Source organism: Danio aesculapii, chromosome 15, assembly GCF_903798145.1.
Source record: "Danio aesculapii chromosome 15, fDanAes4.1, whole genome shotgun sequence".
Lineage (NCBI taxonomy): Eukaryota > Metazoa > Chordata > Actinopteri > Cypriniformes > Danionidae > Danio > Danio aesculapii.
The window spans coordinates 45,543,126-45,562,255 of NC_079449.1; the positions used below are offsets into that span (position 1 = coordinate 45,543,126).

General features: G+C 40.7%; 1 protein-coding gene across 2 annotated transcripts in view; it reads left to right on the plus strand.

Moving 5' to 3' along the window:
- rcbtb2 (regulator of chromosome condensation (RCC1) and BTB (POZ) domain containing protein 2) overlaps positions 1-19,130 on the plus strand; it is a 43,636-nt gene that overhangs the window by 7,286 nt on the left and 17,220 nt on the right. For both annotated transcript variants that reach the window (XM_056473976.1, XM_056473977.1), the window contains exons 3-8: positions 3,358-3,508; positions 6,051-6,217; positions 6,475-6,633; positions 13,425-13,532; positions 14,641-14,783; positions 18,460-18,650. In XM_056473976.1, the coding sequence (XP_056329951.1) occupies positions 3,358-3,508; positions 6,051-6,217; positions 6,475-6,633; positions 13,425-13,532; positions 14,641-14,783; positions 18,460-18,650 (919 nt within the window). The remainder of the gene's footprint in view (positions 1-3,357; positions 3,509-6,050; positions 6,218-6,474; positions 6,634-13,424; positions 13,533-14,640; positions 14,784-18,459; positions 18,651-19,130) is intronic.

The window sequence follows — 19,130 nt, forward strand, 5'->3', positions numbered from 1 at the left end:
TTATGCTGTAAAAAGCTAATGCATTTACGTATCATTTGTGGATGTGTGTAAACGTAACATTCTGTAGTGCATTTAGTTATTGCCCAACAGGCATACAACATCATCAGACAGTAATATTAGGTTTGATTTGGTTTGATGTCAGGTGACCGAAAGTTATTTTGATGCCCAATGACTGCATCAAATCACATTGATATTTTGTCGATTTTAGAAAGTGACCAAAATCTAACGTCGAACCAGCGTCAAATTGACGCCAAGCACTGGGAAACACCCATACAGTCTCATTCAAACACATACACTACGGACAATTTAGCCTTCCCAATTCACCTATAGCGCATGTCTTTGGACTTGTGGGGGAAACCAGAGCACCCGGAGGAAACCCACACCAACACAGGGAAAACTGGGAAACACATGCTAACTCCACACAGAAATGCCAACAGACCCAGCTGAGGCTCGAACCAGCGATCTTCTTGCTGTGAGGCGATTGTACCACCCACTGTGCCACCATGCTGCCCTTTAACGAAGATTATTCATTCATTCATTTTCTTTTCGGCTTAGTCCCTTTATTTATCTGGGCTCGCTAACGCAGGGAGAACATGAAAACTCCACACAGAAACGCCAACGGACCGAGCCGAGGCTCAAACCAGCGACCTTCTTGCTGTGAGGTGAAAGCACTACCTACTGCGCCACTGCATCGCTGCCAATAAGCTTAGGCTGTGAGTTTGTCATTTCCAATGAAGGCGACTTGCACCAATCTGCTTCACACTTTGTATGGAATACATACATTTCAGTAGCGGCAGACTAATTACCTCAGACAAACACAGCACAGCTAAACACTGCAGTGCTTTTTACTTTTCTCTATAAATTTGCATCAGAGCTGCTGCAATGGTTTGGTTTCTGTTCGTCATCTTCTGAGAAAAAGGTTGATGGTCGCTTAATTACAAGAGAAGGCATAGAAAATGGTGAAGGAAACCACACGCTCACGCTTGTCACTTCAGGTCAGAATAAGGATGTCGCCGGAATGGCTCTTTGGTTTCTTTTTTTGTGCATCCCAGCCACTAGCTCCTCATCTGAAAGAGTTTTTAGCATAGGGGTGATGTAGTCTTTAAACTTCACAATCTGTAATGTTGCAGAATGTACGGTATTTGAATAATGATGGCTGATTTCTTTACTTGAAAGCTCAGATTTGATTGTCATAATTAATGTTGTTGACAGAGATGTGGTTTACTGTATTATTATTACTGACATCATCTTACAGCTGTTGATCTATCTTAAAGTTCGCTTTGATTGTTCAGCATTTACGCTTTACCATTGCACACGGTTTGGGACATTTTATTTATCAAGTTTAAGAGTCTCTTTGAAACTCATGTGTATTTTATTATAAGGAGATATTTTTGTTTAAATATTTTAGTTTTTGACTATTAAAACTATTTGCCTTACTAATGTTAGTAAATGATAATAAAGTGGTTAAAATCCTAATATTCCCAACTGTATTGTTAAAAATATTCAGTAATTACAGATATCGAATGACATGAAACGTGATATCGTGATCATTTTTTTCCAATATCGCCCAGCCCTAGTTTAATCCCAGTTTCTTTGCAAGTCCTGTCTTGTGGATATGATTAGCGATTAAAGGTGTTTTTGCGTCTTAGGTGCCCTTTAAGAAAAAACTCTTAGGGGCCTATCATACACCCGGCGCAATGCAGCGCAAGGCGCGACGCAATTGTTGTTTGCTAGTTTCAGCTTGGTGCAAGAGTCGTTTTGACGTTTTGCGCCTGCTGTTTAAATAGCAAATGCATTTGCGCTCATTTGTGTGCCCATAGGCGTTCTATTCTTAAAAGGGAGGCATGTTGAGGCACACTGCTGGCGCGTTGCTATTTTGAGGAACTTAAATAGACGGTTCAATAGACCAGATCAAAGCTGTTCTATTGTCCAGCGCAGAGCACGTTAGTTGTGAGCTATTAAAAACGATTATTTTCTAACCTACATAGATATAAAGTTTTTCCACTACAAAGTCCGCCATGTAAATAGCAAATGCACCATGGCGCGAGGCAACTGGCTCTTAAAGGGAATGGGAGATCAGACTCTGATTGGTTTATTCTTAAAACACACCTATAACTCATTAAGAGAATAAGCTCAACCCTGTTAGACCATGCGCCACAGTGCAAAGTGGATTTTTCCGTCCTTAAAATGGCAAAAGTAGATTCTGACATGCCCTTAATGCGTTTGCGCCCTGCGCTTTGCACTTTGCACTTTGCACATGGATTGTGAAAATAGAGCCCTTAATGTTGTTTTCTTGAAGGTGAAAACAAAACAATATTTTTTATTTGATCTAAGACTTTTTTTTTTTTGACATTTAGACGAGAAACAAGACAAAGCATTTTTTTGCATTGTGATTAAATTTCTGTACCTAAATACTGTTAGACTCCACAGAAAACTGTCAAACAGACGTATATGAATTATCATGTGAAACTGTATTCATACTGCAATGTATATTGCAGAAAAATTAAATATCGCAATATTTTTTCCAATATCATATCTCATTATGTTTTGGTAAACCTTATTGGTTTACCATTCTGTCCATCATCGTTATGACGAAGTCGGTTCCACCAATCCCAGGACGAGCCGCAAGGATTTAAAGCCCCGACAGACCAGTGTGTGGTGTGCGCTCTGCCTCGGCGTACCATTTGTGCTCCATGCAATTTGATTGTGCTATGCTTCGGCTGTTTAGTGATTTATTATCTCAGTTTACTGTGGTAATTCGAGTTTGCTTGTTGAACTTCGTTGGCTTTAAGTAACATAATGTGATGGTTGTTGTGTGGTTCTAAACTTTGACCATTTTATCCGGTTTGTTTTAGTTTAGATTGATGTTTTGTTAGATTAGTTTAAGTGTTTTGCCAGTTGTGTATTTTGAGTTTTGTAGCTTTAATTAGTTTAGTTCGGGTGTCGTATACACTGAAGATTTCGGTGTTTATTTGTATTTATTTTTGACGCCTAGTTTAGATTTTAGTTTTAAGGATTGTTTTTGTTTTGTTAATTTCTTTGATTTGGCTTACACTCGTTGTTTTTGTTTAAAGATAATTATAAATGTTTGTCTCTTTTTCCTCCAATTCCTGTTCAATAATTTTCAACTATTGAGTAAAAAGCTTAAATAGAGAATTGATTCTTGCCTCATCCTTGATCTGTCGCACACATTACACCTGTCTCACTTAAATGTTACAGCATCCCACTAAAACATCTTTAAAAACGTAACATTTAATTGGTAATAATAAAAACGTAACATAATTTTTTTCCAAAACATAATGAAATGTGAGTTCTTCTGCTGCAGCTAAAGTGACGTGCTTATGTCTCTGTGTGCAGGTGTTTGCTCTGGGCACAAACTGCAGTGGTTGTCTGGGTCTGGGGGACACGCAGAGCACCATAGAGCCCAGGCGGATCGACATCTTGTGTGGGAAGAAGATCGTCTCTCTGAGCTACGGCACTGGTCCACACGTGGTCATCGCCACTGCAGGTCAGACTGATGTTTGCATGTCGCCAAACGATAAAGTATAAGGAGCCGATCACAACGAACACGATTCTCCGTTCTGTGAACGCGAGGCGCACTGCACTGATTTTTTGCGCTTTTAATGTTGCTAGGCAACCACTGAATCATCTGCATACTGTGCATGAGCACTGCTGTTGATATTGTAATATTTAATAATATTTGTGGTATTCATGATTTGTAAAGTCAAACCGGATTACTCAAAACAGCGACCGCTAGTCTCTCCTCCATCTTTAAAAGTCTTTCTAGTGTTCTTGACAAAACAACCCAACCCTGCCTCTGCTTTCGTTTGATTGGAGAATGAAAAAGACACGATTGACGTATTGAGCTTTTTTCACTCAGAGTTGACCCTTCCGGAGGAAACCCACGCAAACGCAGGGAGAACATGCAAACTCCACACAGAAACGCCAACTGACCCAGCCGAGGCTCGAACCAGCGAATTTCCTGCTGTGAGGCGACAGCACTACCTACTGCGCCACTGTGTCACCATAATACCATACTATGTTTGCAGATATTTAAGAAACATGCTGAACATTCTTGTTTATCTGAAAAACAATGCTGAAGTCAGATATTCTGCTCTGAAAATGTGTTATGTGCTGGAACGTCTGTCTTTGTTTCATTTAACCTCCCAATGCCAGTTTAACCAATTGTATTTCAGCACCCCGGGTTGCCTTGGTGGAAAACAGTGTATTACTTTAATTCGTTCAGTCAGGAAGACTCTTAGTGTGCATTCGCGACCGTAATGTGACCTCCGGTGGACATTTGCAGACTCTAAAATGAGACTCAGATTCAGAGTTTCACATGAGGTGGTTATTAATGAGCAAATAATGTAAATATTATGATGAGCAGGTTACACTGTAACCCTGTGTCCTAACAACACACTACATGACGAGATATGTAGTGATGAGCAATTTGGGCTGTTTGCACCAGACGAAACACGACAGAAAGTTAAATACAGCCATTCAGAAGCACAGAATAGTGCACTCACTGCACTCCAATGATATAGTAAGGTTTATAGTCTACTTAATAATTATAAAACCTCATTAACATTATTAAATGTAGATGCTGAATCACTGATGTGTGTTGGTTTGCACTGAGTCTCAGTTCTGAAGTTCAATTTCAAACAGTTTATTTTATTTTCAGATCTGAGCTGAACTATCTGCTGCTGCTTTCAGTAGTATGGCAATAAATGTTACGTAAAATGCCATTCAAACTCACATTATTAGCATTTAACACTGAATAGAGCACATGAGGTGTACCTGAGGTGATCTTTGTCAGTTTTCTGTTGTTCGGCTGTGAGAAATCGAAGCCGTTTCTAAAATTTTAATTTCAGGTGTTGCTTAGTACAAAAACTCCTTTTAATATAGAAAATATTCAGTATATCACATGCTTTTGCGCTTGGTTAGAACATGACTTAAATCAGCCTTGAATCAGCCTTTAGGCTTGATAGTCAGGCACACTTCTGTAGGTATGGGATGATAACCGTATTTAAGGTATACCGTGGTTTAGAAAAGTCAAGGTTTTAAAACCGCCAAAATATTCTGTAATACTGTTCCCAAGGTATGTGTAATATTTATTTATTTATTTATTTATTTATTTATTTATTTTTTAGGACGACAGTAACTTCAGAAGAAAAAATACCCAATGAAGGCTTTTAGATTGTAAAGAAATCTGTGTTTTTGAAACTAATGAAGACAGCAGAAGACAATGATTCATTTGAATTATTCAGCCTGACATGTTTACTTTTGGGCGACGCGGTGACACAGTAGGTAGTGTTGTCGCCTCACAGTAAGAAGATTGCTGGTTCGAGCCTCGGCTAGGTCGGTTGGTGTTTCTGTTTGGAGTTTGCATGTTCTCCCTGCGTGGGTTTCCTCCGGGTGCTCCGGTTTCCCCCACAGTCCAAAGACATGTGGTACAGGTGAAATGGGTAGGCTAAATTGTCTGTAGTGTGTATCTGTGAATGAGTGTGTATGGATGTTTCCCAGTGATGGGTTGCAGCTGGAAGGGCATCCGCTGTGTAAAACATGTGCTGGATAAGTTGGCGGTTCAGTCCGCTGTGGCGACCCCAGATTAAAGCCGAAAAGAAAATGAATGAATGAATATTTACCTCTCTAAAATATCATAAATCTTTCAAAAAATAAAATATATTGTTTTTTTAAAGAGGAAAAAATTGTTGTTTTTTTTACCCAGACATTTAAAAAGAATATATTTTAGAGCAGTAATCACAACACCGTGATACCGTAAAACCGTGATTTTTTTTTATCCAAGGTTATCATACCGCCAGAATCTTATACTGGCCGATGCCTACACTGCTGTTGGTGTTGTCAATCTGGCAACCTGCTCTTGCGTGTGTTTTGAACCAGGCGTGCAATACCTAGTTCAACCACTGGGTGTCACTTGCATACTCCACATTTAAAATGGATGGTAAAAGGTATTAAATGTCACTCTCTGATTTGTGTATATGCTCTGTTCCAGATCAGATGATGATTCTCTGTGTTTTGTGTGTGTGTAGATGGAGAGGTTTATGCCTGGGGTCACAATGGCTACAGTCAGCTGGGAAATGGCACCACCAATCACGGCCTGACCCCCGCACTAGTTTCCACCAATCTCATCGGGAAGCGTGTGACGGAGGTTTCCTGCGGTTCTCACCACACCATAGCCCTCACCACAGATGGAGAGGTAAAGGACGTTTCATCACACTAAAATGACAAAGAAGATGTTGAGCAAAGTGCTTTACACAACTTACCCTGGAAAAATATTAAACTCTCAGGTTCCTTCATCAAATGACATCTGTGCTTGTATAAGAATCCAAAATAAATACATATCCAATATATATATATATATGAGCATTATCACACGAGTAGCAGTGCAATATGGCTGTAATAGTTGTTTTTTAATGATTTTAGCATTGATCTCCTTTCCTCTTTCGTGTTCAGGTATACGCCTGGGGCTACAACAACTCTGGTCAGGTGGGCTCTGGATCCACAGCCAATCAGCCCACTCCCCGGCGGGTCAGCAGCTGCCTGCAGAACAAGGTGGTGGTGAACATCGCCTGCGGACAGCTCTGCTCTATGGCTGTCCTGGACAACGGAGAGGTGTGTCTTAATTAAAGAGATAGTTCGCCCAAAAATGAAAAGTCTGTCATTATTTCAGCAAAAGAGACACGGTATGTTTCATATGTTTCATATTTTCAAGGAAAATGAAAGGAGGCAGTGATGTTATAGGCTTCATTTTTGTTATAAATATGCATGCAGTGAAGATGACGCTCATATAAATATGTAGACGCCTCAACATTTTTGGTGTCTGTTAAGTTGGTAATATCAAAATGAAAATAGGCAGTTCCTCATATCATGCTTTCATTTTATTGTAAAGACAGTGAAACAGCGTAGTCTGCAGGGTGATGTGAATCAGGTTATAAAGTACACTGCTCCCTTTAAAGATTTCCCCGACATGTCCTCGGGAGTTTGTTTTCCATATAAAACTTGCCTGAACTTATAAGGAGAGGATGCAGGACTGAACTTTTGGCTACTTAATATTGAGGAAAAAGCCCCAATCAGATACGTGTACCACTAGTGGTTCACAGGCTTCCTTCTGGTGGTGTGCGGAGGAATCGCTGAATAATTAAATAAAGAAAAAGAACCCTTTTAACCCTTTGATGTGCACGATAACACCGATGTGATCAGTAAAGTGATTTTAATAGGATAAACCTTCTATTTCATTTTCAGTTTTGTAATGTTTGTATTCTATCATTTGAAGCTCATTTCCTCCCCATATTTGTAACGGTTGTTGGAGGCAAATCCGGTATTTTTATATCCCAATGTTGACAGGTAAGGTAAAGTTTATTCACTTGCTTTTCTGACACACAAAGCCTACTCTAATGGCCCGTTTCCACTGAGTGGTACGGTACGGTTCGGTTTGGTACGCTTTTATGGCCGTTTCCACTGTCAAAAAGCGTACCGAACCGTACCACTTTTTCGGCACCCTTTCGAAAGGGTACCAAACACGAGAAAGGGTACCAAAAGGCGGAGCCACACGCGCAGCTGAACGCTATTGGTTTACAGAGATACGTCATTCGCTTACGCAACAAGCCAGAATGAAAACAAAAAACCTGCCATGTTTGAAATACACAGCGAGAGATTATAGCGGAATTATAAATACATATAATAACGAGCCATGGTCGATCTGGGCTCAAACAAACCTTGTCGTCGTCTGGATGAACAGCTACAAAGCCAAGAAGAAGAGCAGATTTACCCTGTGCCTCGTAGTTTTTTACGAGCCAGTCTGAGGCGCGAGCGGTTTCGCTTTCTTGCTAGCGCTCGCGCGCGTCTAACATTATATCTGAAATAACAAACTTCTTGAGCTGATGATAATAACCTGCGCTTGATTATTGACGTGCTTTTGAAACCCGATCCTGTCAGACACTGACAAACGCGAGAGTGAAGCGTGAAGAAACAAGGGAGAAGCCGGAAAAAAAGGAGCACATTATTTTTCAGCAAACATGAACAAAATGCCATGATTAACTAACTTATTATCTTCACCTTTTGGACTAATATGAACTGGGAATGATGGAATTACTGTCTAACAGAGGCTACATGTGCTGCTGAAGATTACAGACGCAGATGAGAGGTTTACACTGACTGTAGGCTATATTTTGTGTTGTTTTGAACCTAAATACTGACGAAATGTCTGCTATATGTAGTTCCTCTGTAGTTGGTAACATATCAGAGACTGTAAGGGGCTGTATGTGTTTATATATATATGTTCATTTATTTAGTTATTTAATATAATTACAGACGTTACAGTAGGCTGTTTCGCACTGTCATTGATCTGCAGTTATAATCAACTCATGTTCATTGAAAAGTTAGTAATGAACATTTCTGCACAAGTATTTCTGTGTATGAAGCATCTGTTTTGTGAGAAGCGCTTCTCATATGATATGTGAATGACCCGTACAGCTTTACTGTAGACATTTCCTCCAGCGAGAATGACGTCGACTGAAACTTTCTGTCATACACCACGCCCACCAAAAGGGTACCCTTGTTAGTGGAAACGCAAGCCTGATAAAGGTGACCCGTACCAACACGAACCGTACCGTACTGTACCAGTCAGTGGAAACGAGCCATAACGCACAGTTAGCAGATCTAATTTCTAATATAAGTATGTAAATCCGATTCATATATTTAAAATACAAGTTAATGTTTAGATTTCAAAGATATACAAATAAGTAATATGTACATGCAACATCTATTTCAAAATGCATCAAAACGAGTTTATATATCAACATAACATTTTTAGTTTTGATAGTTTTATTAAATTTAATTATCTTAAATTGGTTTTTAAATGTTTAAATAATCATGTTGCAATGCTGTTTTCTGATCTAATCAGTAGGCATCAAACCTCTCACAGAGTCACAACTGCTAATGGTGACTGTCTAGTGCCAAAGTGTCTCTTTTAGCCAGTCTGTTTTCTCTGTAAAGGGAGCCAAACTGTGGAATGATTTACCTGTTAGCTTAAAATCAGAAAGTAATGTAAATATTTTTAGTAGTGTTCTTATAAAGTGGTTAAAAGCAAAACATTAGTGTTTGCACAAATAGTCTACTGTTAGTTTGTTGGATCATGTCGCCTTTGCTTTTGCCTTTGCTCCAGTAATTTTATGTAAAGAATTATAATGCTGTGTATATGTTTTTATTATAGTTCCATTTTGTCAAGCCTCCTGTGGACAGGTGTTGAGAATTAGCAAGTTTGCTAAAACACTTAAACAAATGCATTTGGTTGTCCAGTGTAATTGTGATGTCCATGTTAAATTCTGTAGCCAAATTCTGTAGCCAAAACAAATTCCTTGTGTGTGTGAAGCACACTTGGCAATAAAACTGATTCTGATTCTGAAATAAATAAATAAAAAAAACATGATGACATCTAGCCTATATTTATGAGGTCCAAGGAACATTTCCAGGTTTTGATGAATAGGTTACTTTATGATAATACTTTACGTTTAAGTACAGCAGTTTTCTTTTTACTTTCTAAGAACAGTGCCATATTTAATTCACTTTTAAGAGCACATTTTCATTTAAACGTTGAGGTTTTATAAAATTTTTTGTTATTTTTTTTTAATAAGCACAGTACCGTGTTAATGTTCAAATTATTTATAATGTTTAAAGAGTCTGACAATAATAAATATTCATAATAATAGGAATTAATCTACCACATTCCAGAGAATTATAAAAAAGATATAGCTAGCATTTGACAAAGGACAGCTTCCAGAATCTCTGTTCAGTGCTGGATTCGGCTAAAAACCCCTCAAAAAAGGAGCAGCTCCAACCATATTAGCTGAAGCTGTTGATGGCGAGCCACAACCTGTAAGTATTTTTAGTTGCTTAAATTGATCAATTAAATGCATAGTGTCTAGCGTTAACGGTATGTTGTAGCAAGGACGTAAACAAAGATCGAAACAATAGGAAATGCTGTTTGGCACTGCTAACAATTTAGCTACAAATTCATATTTATGCGTCAAACCGCTGTGAACACACACAATCTTCAGCAACGCTGCAGTGTCTCTCCATGCGGACGCTTTCCCTGCATTCTACACATGCTTTAAACCCGAATAAATGTGAAAGAAACTTAACAGATTTATTTTAGAGAGCAGGCGTGAGGTTCAGTTCTGTCATTTTCTGTCTGATTTAGGCACAAACTGATACGGCTAACAGTTACTCTGACTGACAGTATTTTCACAATAGCACAGCGCATGCTATTAGAGATATGACACTTTTCCTGGTGACGTGGAGCTGATGCGCGAATCACAGCACATTATGTTAGCTGACCAATCAGAGTCTCTTGAGGGCGGGCCTTTCGGAGGAACTAGGAAATATTTGACAGTTATTTTCATGTTAGCTGAGCAGCTATATGGAGGTAAGATATATGAAAAAATATCTTCAAACTTCATATATGAAAAAAATCACTTAATAAAAAAGTGATTTCCTACTAATGAAGCATTACTTTGCATCTTATAAACACGACCTTGTGAATCACCTTAAGAACACACTTTGGACCACCCTTTTAAAAATGTGTCGGAAAAAAAAACTCTACTTAAAACAGCACTGAACATATTTGTAAAAGAGTTCAAATTTCACTGTGATAATTTTTACTTAAACTGTTTGTCACAAGGCATGATCTGATGTATTGGGTTTATTGTGTGTTTTATTTTGTGATAAAGCGAGCATGCTTGGCTCAGGACATGTTTGGCTGCTGTTTGGGCATGATCTATTACTCAATGCTTCGATATGTTGCAGGTGTTGATTGTGTCTGTCAGCCGTCAGGTTCATTTTATGCCCAATTATGAGGCACCTTGAGAACATTTGTAAAAACTTTGGACAGCTTTGGAGCTTTTTCATGGTTCACAAAGGGAGAGTGTCAATCAAAGTGTTTTTATCATGTCGGGTAAAGAAAATACAATTAAATGATTGTTTACCATTGGAAGCTGGCTATATTCACACACTGCTGCCACACAGCTGTGTTATAAAAGTGAGTTTTGCATAACAGGTCCCCTTTAAAACAAGATAAGCATCTCTAAGTTCAGATTTTTTTTAGTTCTAATCTGTTATTAATCATTTTTATAAAATCACATATATGCTCTTGGCTTTGATTTTACCTGAATATTGCACACGAGACAATACCGAGCTATACGAGGAATATCGTGGCTTTGTCAAAATATAGCAGCAAATGAACTTGTATAGCACTTTGATGATAATTATTATGAAAATTGTTCCAAAGTGCAAATCATAGATATTATAACAGAAATAAATCTAAAACAAAGCTATCAATGTCACAGTCAGAAGCTTATCACCCGCATCTGCTCTTCAATTCTCATCACCCAGTTCACCTGATTACTAATCACCATCACCTGCGCACACACACACACACACACACACACACACACACACACACACACACACACACACACACACACACACACACACTATAATGAGCACCTCCGTTCACCTACGCCAGAACCGTCTTCAGAGTCCCCCGAATGGCCAGAGCCATCTCCTGAGTTTTCCTAACGCCCGGAGGCATTTCCTGAGTTCCCCTAAGGCCCGGAGGTGTCTCCTGAGTTCCCCTAAAGCCCGGAGGTGTCTCCTGAGTTCCCCTAAGGCCCGGAGGTGTCTCTTGAGTTCCCCTAAGGCCCGGAGGCGTCTCCTGAGTACCCTTAAGGCCCAGAGGTGTCTCCTGAGTTCCCATAACGGCCGAAGCTGTCTCCTGAGGTCCCCTAATGGCCGGAGCAATCTCCTGAGTTCCCCTAGTGGCCGGAGCCATCTCCTGAATTTGTCTAATGGCAGGAGGCATCTCCTGACTTCTTCTAATGGCCAGAGTCGTCCCCTGAGTTCCCCTAAGGCCCAGAGGCGTCTCCTGAGTTCCCCTAATGCCTGGAGGCATCTCCTGAGTTCCCCTAACGCCCGGTGGCATCTCATGAGTTCCTCTAACGCCTGGTGGCGTCTCCTGAGTTCCCCTAACGCCCGGTGGCGTCTCCTGAGTTCCCCTAACGCCCGGTGGCGTCTCCTGAGTTCCCCTAACGCCCGGTGGCGTCTCCTGAGTTCCCCTAACGCCCGGTGGCGTCTCCTGAGTTCCCCTAACGCCCGGTGGCGTCTCCTGAGTTCCCCTAACGCCCGGAGGCGTCTCCTGAGTTCCCCTAACGCCCGGTGGCGTCTCCTGAGTTCCCCTAACGCCCGGTGGCGTCTCCTGAGTTCCCCTAACGCCCGGTGGCGTCTCCTGAGTTCCCCTAACGCCCGGTGGCGTCTCCTGAGTTCCCCTAACGCCCGGTGGCGTCTCCTGAGTTCCCCTAACGCCCGGTGGCGTCTCCTGAGTTTCCCTAACGCCCGGTGGCGTCTCTTGAGTTCCCCTAATTCCCGGAGGCGTCTCCTGAGTTCCCCTAACGCCCGGAGGCATCTCCTGAGTTCCCCTAACACCCGGAGGCGTCTCTTGAGTTCCCCTAATGGCTGGAGCCATTTCCTGAGTTCCCCTAATGGCCGGAGCCGTCTCCTGAGTTCCCCTAATGGCCGGAGCCGTCTCCTGAGTTCCCCTAATGGCCGGAGCCGTCTCCTGAGTTCCCCTAATGGCCGGAGCCGTCTCCTGAGTTCCCCTAATGGCCGGAGCCGTCTCCTGAGTTCCCCTAACAGCCGGAGCCGTCTCCTAAGTTCCCCTAACGGCCGGGGCCGGAGCCGTCTACTGAGTTTGCCTAACGGCCGGAGCTATCTCCTGTGTTTCCCCTTATTGCCGGAGCCATCTCCTGAGTTCCCCTAACAGCCAAAGCCATCTTCCGAGTTCCCCAAATGACCTGAGCCGTTCTTTGTTCTCCTTCCTACCAACCTCCTGGAACCTACCACCAACTACACCATGAAGGTATTCATGTTAAACCCTGGCGCCGGGTTAGGGCCCCTGGATAACGGGGTAATGTCACAGTCAGAAGCCTATCGGCCCGCACCTGCGCTTCACTTCTCATCACCCTGTTCACCTGATTACTAATCACCATTACCTGCGCACAGACACACACACACTGATACTCACACACTGAGTTTCACCTGATCCATGCTTCAGCATTTCTCCTGCTCCACTGTGTCTGTGTTTCCCCCTGGCTCCTCACACTCCTGGATTCCCTATATGTGTGTCGTGTGTTTGCACTGGATTTCCCCATCTCTTCCATAAACTTTCATTCGAAAGAAAGACTTTGAATACATTGTTGTTTTCAATAAACTTCTGATTTCTACACTTCTCGTGTCAAGTCCTCAGTGTGTTGTGACAATCAAGCACACTGCAATAAAAGGTTCACATTTTATTCAAAATTTTCAATAAAATAGACATCACTATAATGTACTTTTTCCCTCTCAATATACAGACATACGGCTGGGGCTATAACTGCAATGGGCAGCTTGGTTTGGGCAACAATGGCAATCAGCAAACCCCTTGCCGGATCGCCGCCTTACAGGGAATCAACATCATACAGGTGACTGAAGAAGACTTCTGAGATCTAAGGTTTTCTGGGATGAAGTGGTATCAGACGGTCAGGGTTGGTACTTTGCAATAAACAAGGAAATAATCAAATTATTCTGTTTATATAACAGAGGCTTCATTCAAATCAAAGTCAATTAGATTTTTATGCATGTTTTACATTGAGCATGTTTACATAGACACCAATAACTGGATTTTAATACAATTAAGACAGTACTCTTAAAATATTTGGAGGTTTTTACTGAATATTTAATGAGGATAATAAAAAAACTGTTAATTATAAATGTATAATTATTATTAATAAAATAATAATAATAACAATAACAATAATAATTTATTAATTTTTCTTATTGGCTTAGTCCCTTTATTAATCAGGGGTTGCCACAGCAGAATGAACCGCCAACTTATCTAGCATATTTTTTACGCAGCGGATGCCTGTCCAGCCACAACCCAACAGTGGGAAACACCCATACACTTCCATTCACACACATACACTATGGCCAATTTAGCATATTGAATTCACCCATACCGCATGTGTTTGGACTGTGGGGAAAACCCCCACCGACACGGGGAGAACATGCAAACTCCACACAGAAATGCCAATTGACCCAGCCGGGATTCGATCAGCGACCTTCTTGCTGTGAGGTGATCGTGCTACCCACTGCACCACTGTGATGCCCCATAATGATAATTATAATAACAATAATAATAATAATTATTATTATATGTGTGCGAATTTGTTTTATTTCTAAATGTTGTACTGTTTTAATTGTTATTTTAGAGTCCTGTATTAGTTAGAAGACACATTGTTTGTCTTTTTTTATAATCCAAAGACAAACAAAAGTGAACAGAGTGGTGTGAAATACTGGATAAAGTTTGGAATGATAATATCCTGTAAAAGTTCCACCATTTGTGGTAAATTACCATACCGCCAATACCAGTGGTCTTGAAACAGAATTCATCCGCCCTTTTTCAGCCACATGAGCATTCATCTCCGTTACCACACATTATTGTAAACATTCACATGCATCAATCACAAATGACAGGTGCTCCAGTAAATCATGTGTTCTTCTCTCAGTCCTGAAGTGTGTTTGTTTCTGCAGGTGGCGTGTGGATATGCTCACACACTGGCTCTCACAGACGAGGGATTCGTTTACTCTTGGGGTGCGAACTCTTATGGGCAGCTGGGCACGGGCAATAAGAGCAACCAGGCTGTGCCCACCCTCATCAACATGGACAAGGAGAGGTGAGGGGTGGTTCGCTGCTATAGATCGATTGTTTTGTTCCAAAACACACTCAAAAACATATATGTTGCTGCTTGCTCTGACTACTTATTAAAAATGACACAAAACACAATTCCTAAGGTTTATTTGGGACAGCTTAATTGCTTTATTTTCACTTAAATTTGGTAAAAAGTTAACTTAATTATATTAATAATAGTATTAAAGTAATATTATTATTAATAATAACTCGATTGTGTTGGAACAAAATGAAGGTATTGTGTGGAACCCAGCATTTTTTATGGTGCAGGGATTAAAATTGTTGCGATGTTGGGGCTTTTTTCTTGGTGCAGAAGTTTCTAAACAGACCAAAACACACTACCTGACGAAAGTCTTGTCGCCTATCTAAGTTTTAGCAACAACAAATAATAACTTGATCATTCTAGTTGATCATTTGGTATCAGAAGTGGCTTATATGAAAGGCAAAGGCCTCTAGATTACGCTTATTTGACCAAAATAAAACATGATCATGCTTGATTTTTTTTATCTTTTAGTTAGGACAGTAAGGTCTGACTTTGCTTAGACAAAAGTCTTGTCACTGAACAGAAATAATGTCCAGTCTAGAATATGTGGTCATGCTGCAGTGGAAACAGAATGAATATTGTGTCTGACTCCATCATGAGCTTGGAGGACTGCATCCATACATCTCTGCAATGACTCAAATCACTGATTAATAGTCATCTGGAATGGTGAAGAAAGCGTTCTTGCAGGACTCCGAGAGTTCATCAAGACTCTTTGGATTCATCTTCAATGCCTCCTCCTTCATCTTACCCCAGACATGCTTAATAATGTTCATGTCTGGGGACTGGGCTGGCCAATCCTGGAGCACCTTGACCTTCTTTGCTTTCAGGAGCTTTGATGTGGAGGCTAAAGTACGAGAAGGAGCGCTATCCTGCTGAAGAATTTGCCCTTTCCTGTGGTTTGTACTGTAATGGGCAGCACAAATGTCTTAATACCTCAGGTTGTTGATGTTGCACTCTGCAGATCTCTCGCACGCCCACATACTGAATGCAACCCCAAACCATGATTTGTCCGTCACCAAACTTGACTGATTTCTGTGAGATCTTGGCTCCATGTGGGTTCCAGTAGGTCTTCTGCAGTATTAGTGATGATTGGGATGCAGCTCAACAGATGGTTCATCGGACAAATCGACCTTCTGCCACTTTTCCAAATGATCAACTAGAAGTCAGGTTATTATTTGTTGCTCTTAAAACTGGGATCGACTTTTGTCAGGTAGTGTAGTTGAAAACAAGTCACTTGCGGGGAAACTTTCCTCACATTGGTCAGAGTTCAATGGTTTACTTCCTGGGGTTCCCCTCAGCTCTCATATGTCGTTATTTTGATTTATGACGATGAGAAATGAGACATTATAAGTGAAAAAGGTGCACTTTAATTTTGAATGGTGACACCCACAGACATCTTCACCAAATATAAATCAGAGGTAAGAATTTCTCATTCATAGCCTCAGTTCAATTGTCAAGGGTTGTAAAATATGCAGTCATTTTATATTAGAAGTCAAGTTAACCCAAAAATTTATGATATATTATATTTAATTTGATATATTTTACCGGTAGGAATGATATCTCACCCTGCTCATCATTCGTCATCTCGTCTTATTGCCTTATATTTTCCCATTACATTACCATAATACTCTGTGATATAGCCTGCTTTGTTAGTTCATTGGATTAAATTGGTTTCTTACTACAACCGAACTGCTCTAGAGTTTGTTTCGTTCAGGATGAGACCACCTAATTTAGGCCATCTCCAACTGATTGTTTTGGTGCAGATCATATCGCGATTGCGGCGTTCACATATGCCCAAAGGAACCAAGCTAATGGGTCAAACATGCCAGGCTCTAAAACAAACGCTTGAAAGCACCCTTAAATGCTGGCTGCTGCTTTAACTGCAGTAGAAAAGATGGCTGGAAGGTGGACGTAATCAGCCTGTAATTTCACCTGTTGCTTTTCCTGTTGGGAAGAGGTAAAATGTTTAATTTTTACTGTTGATCATCAGTTGCAGTGCAAAAAAGCTTAGTTTCTGCCTTTTATATGGAGTGTAGTGTGTGTGAGGGAGTGTAAGAGAGGCCATTGTGCACTTACCTTGAAATGTCTGAGAAAATCAAATTAAGCATCTCAGCTGTCAGAACATAGTAAACATTGGGCTCTATTTTGACGATTCAGGCGCAACGTCCAAAGCGCAGGGCGCAAAAGCATTAAGGGTGTGTCCGAATCCACTTTTGCCATTTTAAGGATGGAAAAATCCACTTTGCAACGTGGCGCATGGTCTAACAGGGTTGAGCTTATTCTCTTAATGAGTTATGGGTGTTTTTTGAGAATAAACCAATCAGAGTCTCATCTCCCATTTCCTTTAATAGTCAGTTGCGTCGCGCCATAGCACATTTGCTATTTACATGGCGGACTTTGTAAGTGGAAAAACTGAACCCTTCACTAGTGAGAAAACAGTTAAACAGAGCATCTACAGCACGAGAATGAGAGATGAGCCTCATTTTTTACTTTCACTTTCACTCTTGTGGATAAGGAAATGTGTTGTACGCACAGACATCCATTAGCCTATACATATTTAATTTAGTTTGTTAAGCACAAAGATTTGTTTCAAAACTGTTTCTAAATTCAGTTCTAATCTCCAGCAAATCAATAAATGAACAATAATAACGAAGTGTGGTCAGAAAACTGAGTTATATCCAAACACACATGCTGTGCCCCATATGGTCTAAAACCTGACAGGTGGACAAATCTAAGCTTGTTTTTAATAAAACAAATATAAATATGCAGATAATAAATAATACTGCTAATAATAATAACATTATACCAAAGCAAATTGTCATGAATAAACTGAGAAAGCCCCCCGAGATGATGAAGGTATGGAGGCAGCGTTTTTTATATTTATGTAGGCTAGAAAATAATAATTTTTGTAATATTGTAATCCTTTAATTATTTTCCATTGTGAAAGATATTTGTGTATTGCTGTACATCCTGCGTGTATTAAGCAATGTGTAAGCGAGGCGCACAACTAACACGCTCTGTGCTGGACAATAGACCAGCTTTGATCTGGTCTATTGAACCGTCTATTAAAGTTCCTCAAAATAGCAACGCGCCAGCAATGCGCCTCAACACCCCTCCTTTTTAGAATAGAACGCCTATGGGCGCACATATGAGCGCAAATGCATTTGCTATTTAAACAGCAAACAAAAACGTCAAAAAGACTCTTGTGCCAAGCTGAAATTAGCAAAGAATAATTGCGTCACGCCTTGCGCCACATTGCACCGGGTGTATGATAGGGCCCATTAAGTGTATTTATATACACACACTATGATCAGCTGTTTTACTCCTCATATAAAAGCCAGTAACATTTATTTAAAGGCTTATATAAAGAGTTAATGCTGCCAGCTGATGATCAACAGTAAAAATTACACATTTACCTCTTCCCAACTGGGAAAACCCGCAACAATCAAGAACGCATGATCATATGGTGTCATGGCTATGCAATCAAAAAATGTGTTTACAATTGAAGTCAATTGGGCAAAAACAGCCCTGAACATAATGAAAGGGTAGTCCGTTGAACAGTACAGAAGGGTCAAACCTGTTTTTCGTGTGGTAACAGCAGCTTGTGTGTCTCCTGCAGGATGGTGGAGGTTGCTGCATGTCACACCAGTCACACATCAGCGGCCAAAACTCAGAGCGGTCAGGTGCTGATGTGGGGTCAGTGTCGCGGTCAGGCCGTGGCGTACCCTCACCTCACACACTTCACCAGCACTGACGATGTCTTCGCTTGCTTCGCCACACCGGCCGTCACCTGGCACCTGCTGTCTGTGGGTAAGAGACGCAATCCAGACTAACTAGACCTGCTGAGGCGTCAGCATTATTCTTAATAATGCTTACTCAGGGTGTATGCGAATCCTTCAAAAGTCTAAATCTGTGTTTCAGAGCTAGTGCTGCACAATTAATCGTATTGCAATCACCATGTCAGGCTGATGCGGTTATATGACGGGAAAATTGTTGTGATTATTATATAATCCAATTAGTCCTCTCTTCTGGTCTGTTAGCAGCGGCGTGCTCATTTGTCATGGAGACATGCGCACTCACAGTCACAGTGGAAGCTGAACTTTTTCCACAGTGTGTAAAGTGACACATGTATCTATCTAATCGGTATGTACTGGACCGAATCATCATATGAATTTCGGTGCCTAATTTCTGTGCCCCCAGTTCTGCAACAAAGACGTAAGAAGCATTAAGGGGTAAATCAAAGGCACACATAGATACGCATTGTGTCACACCATCCCTAAGCATTTAATT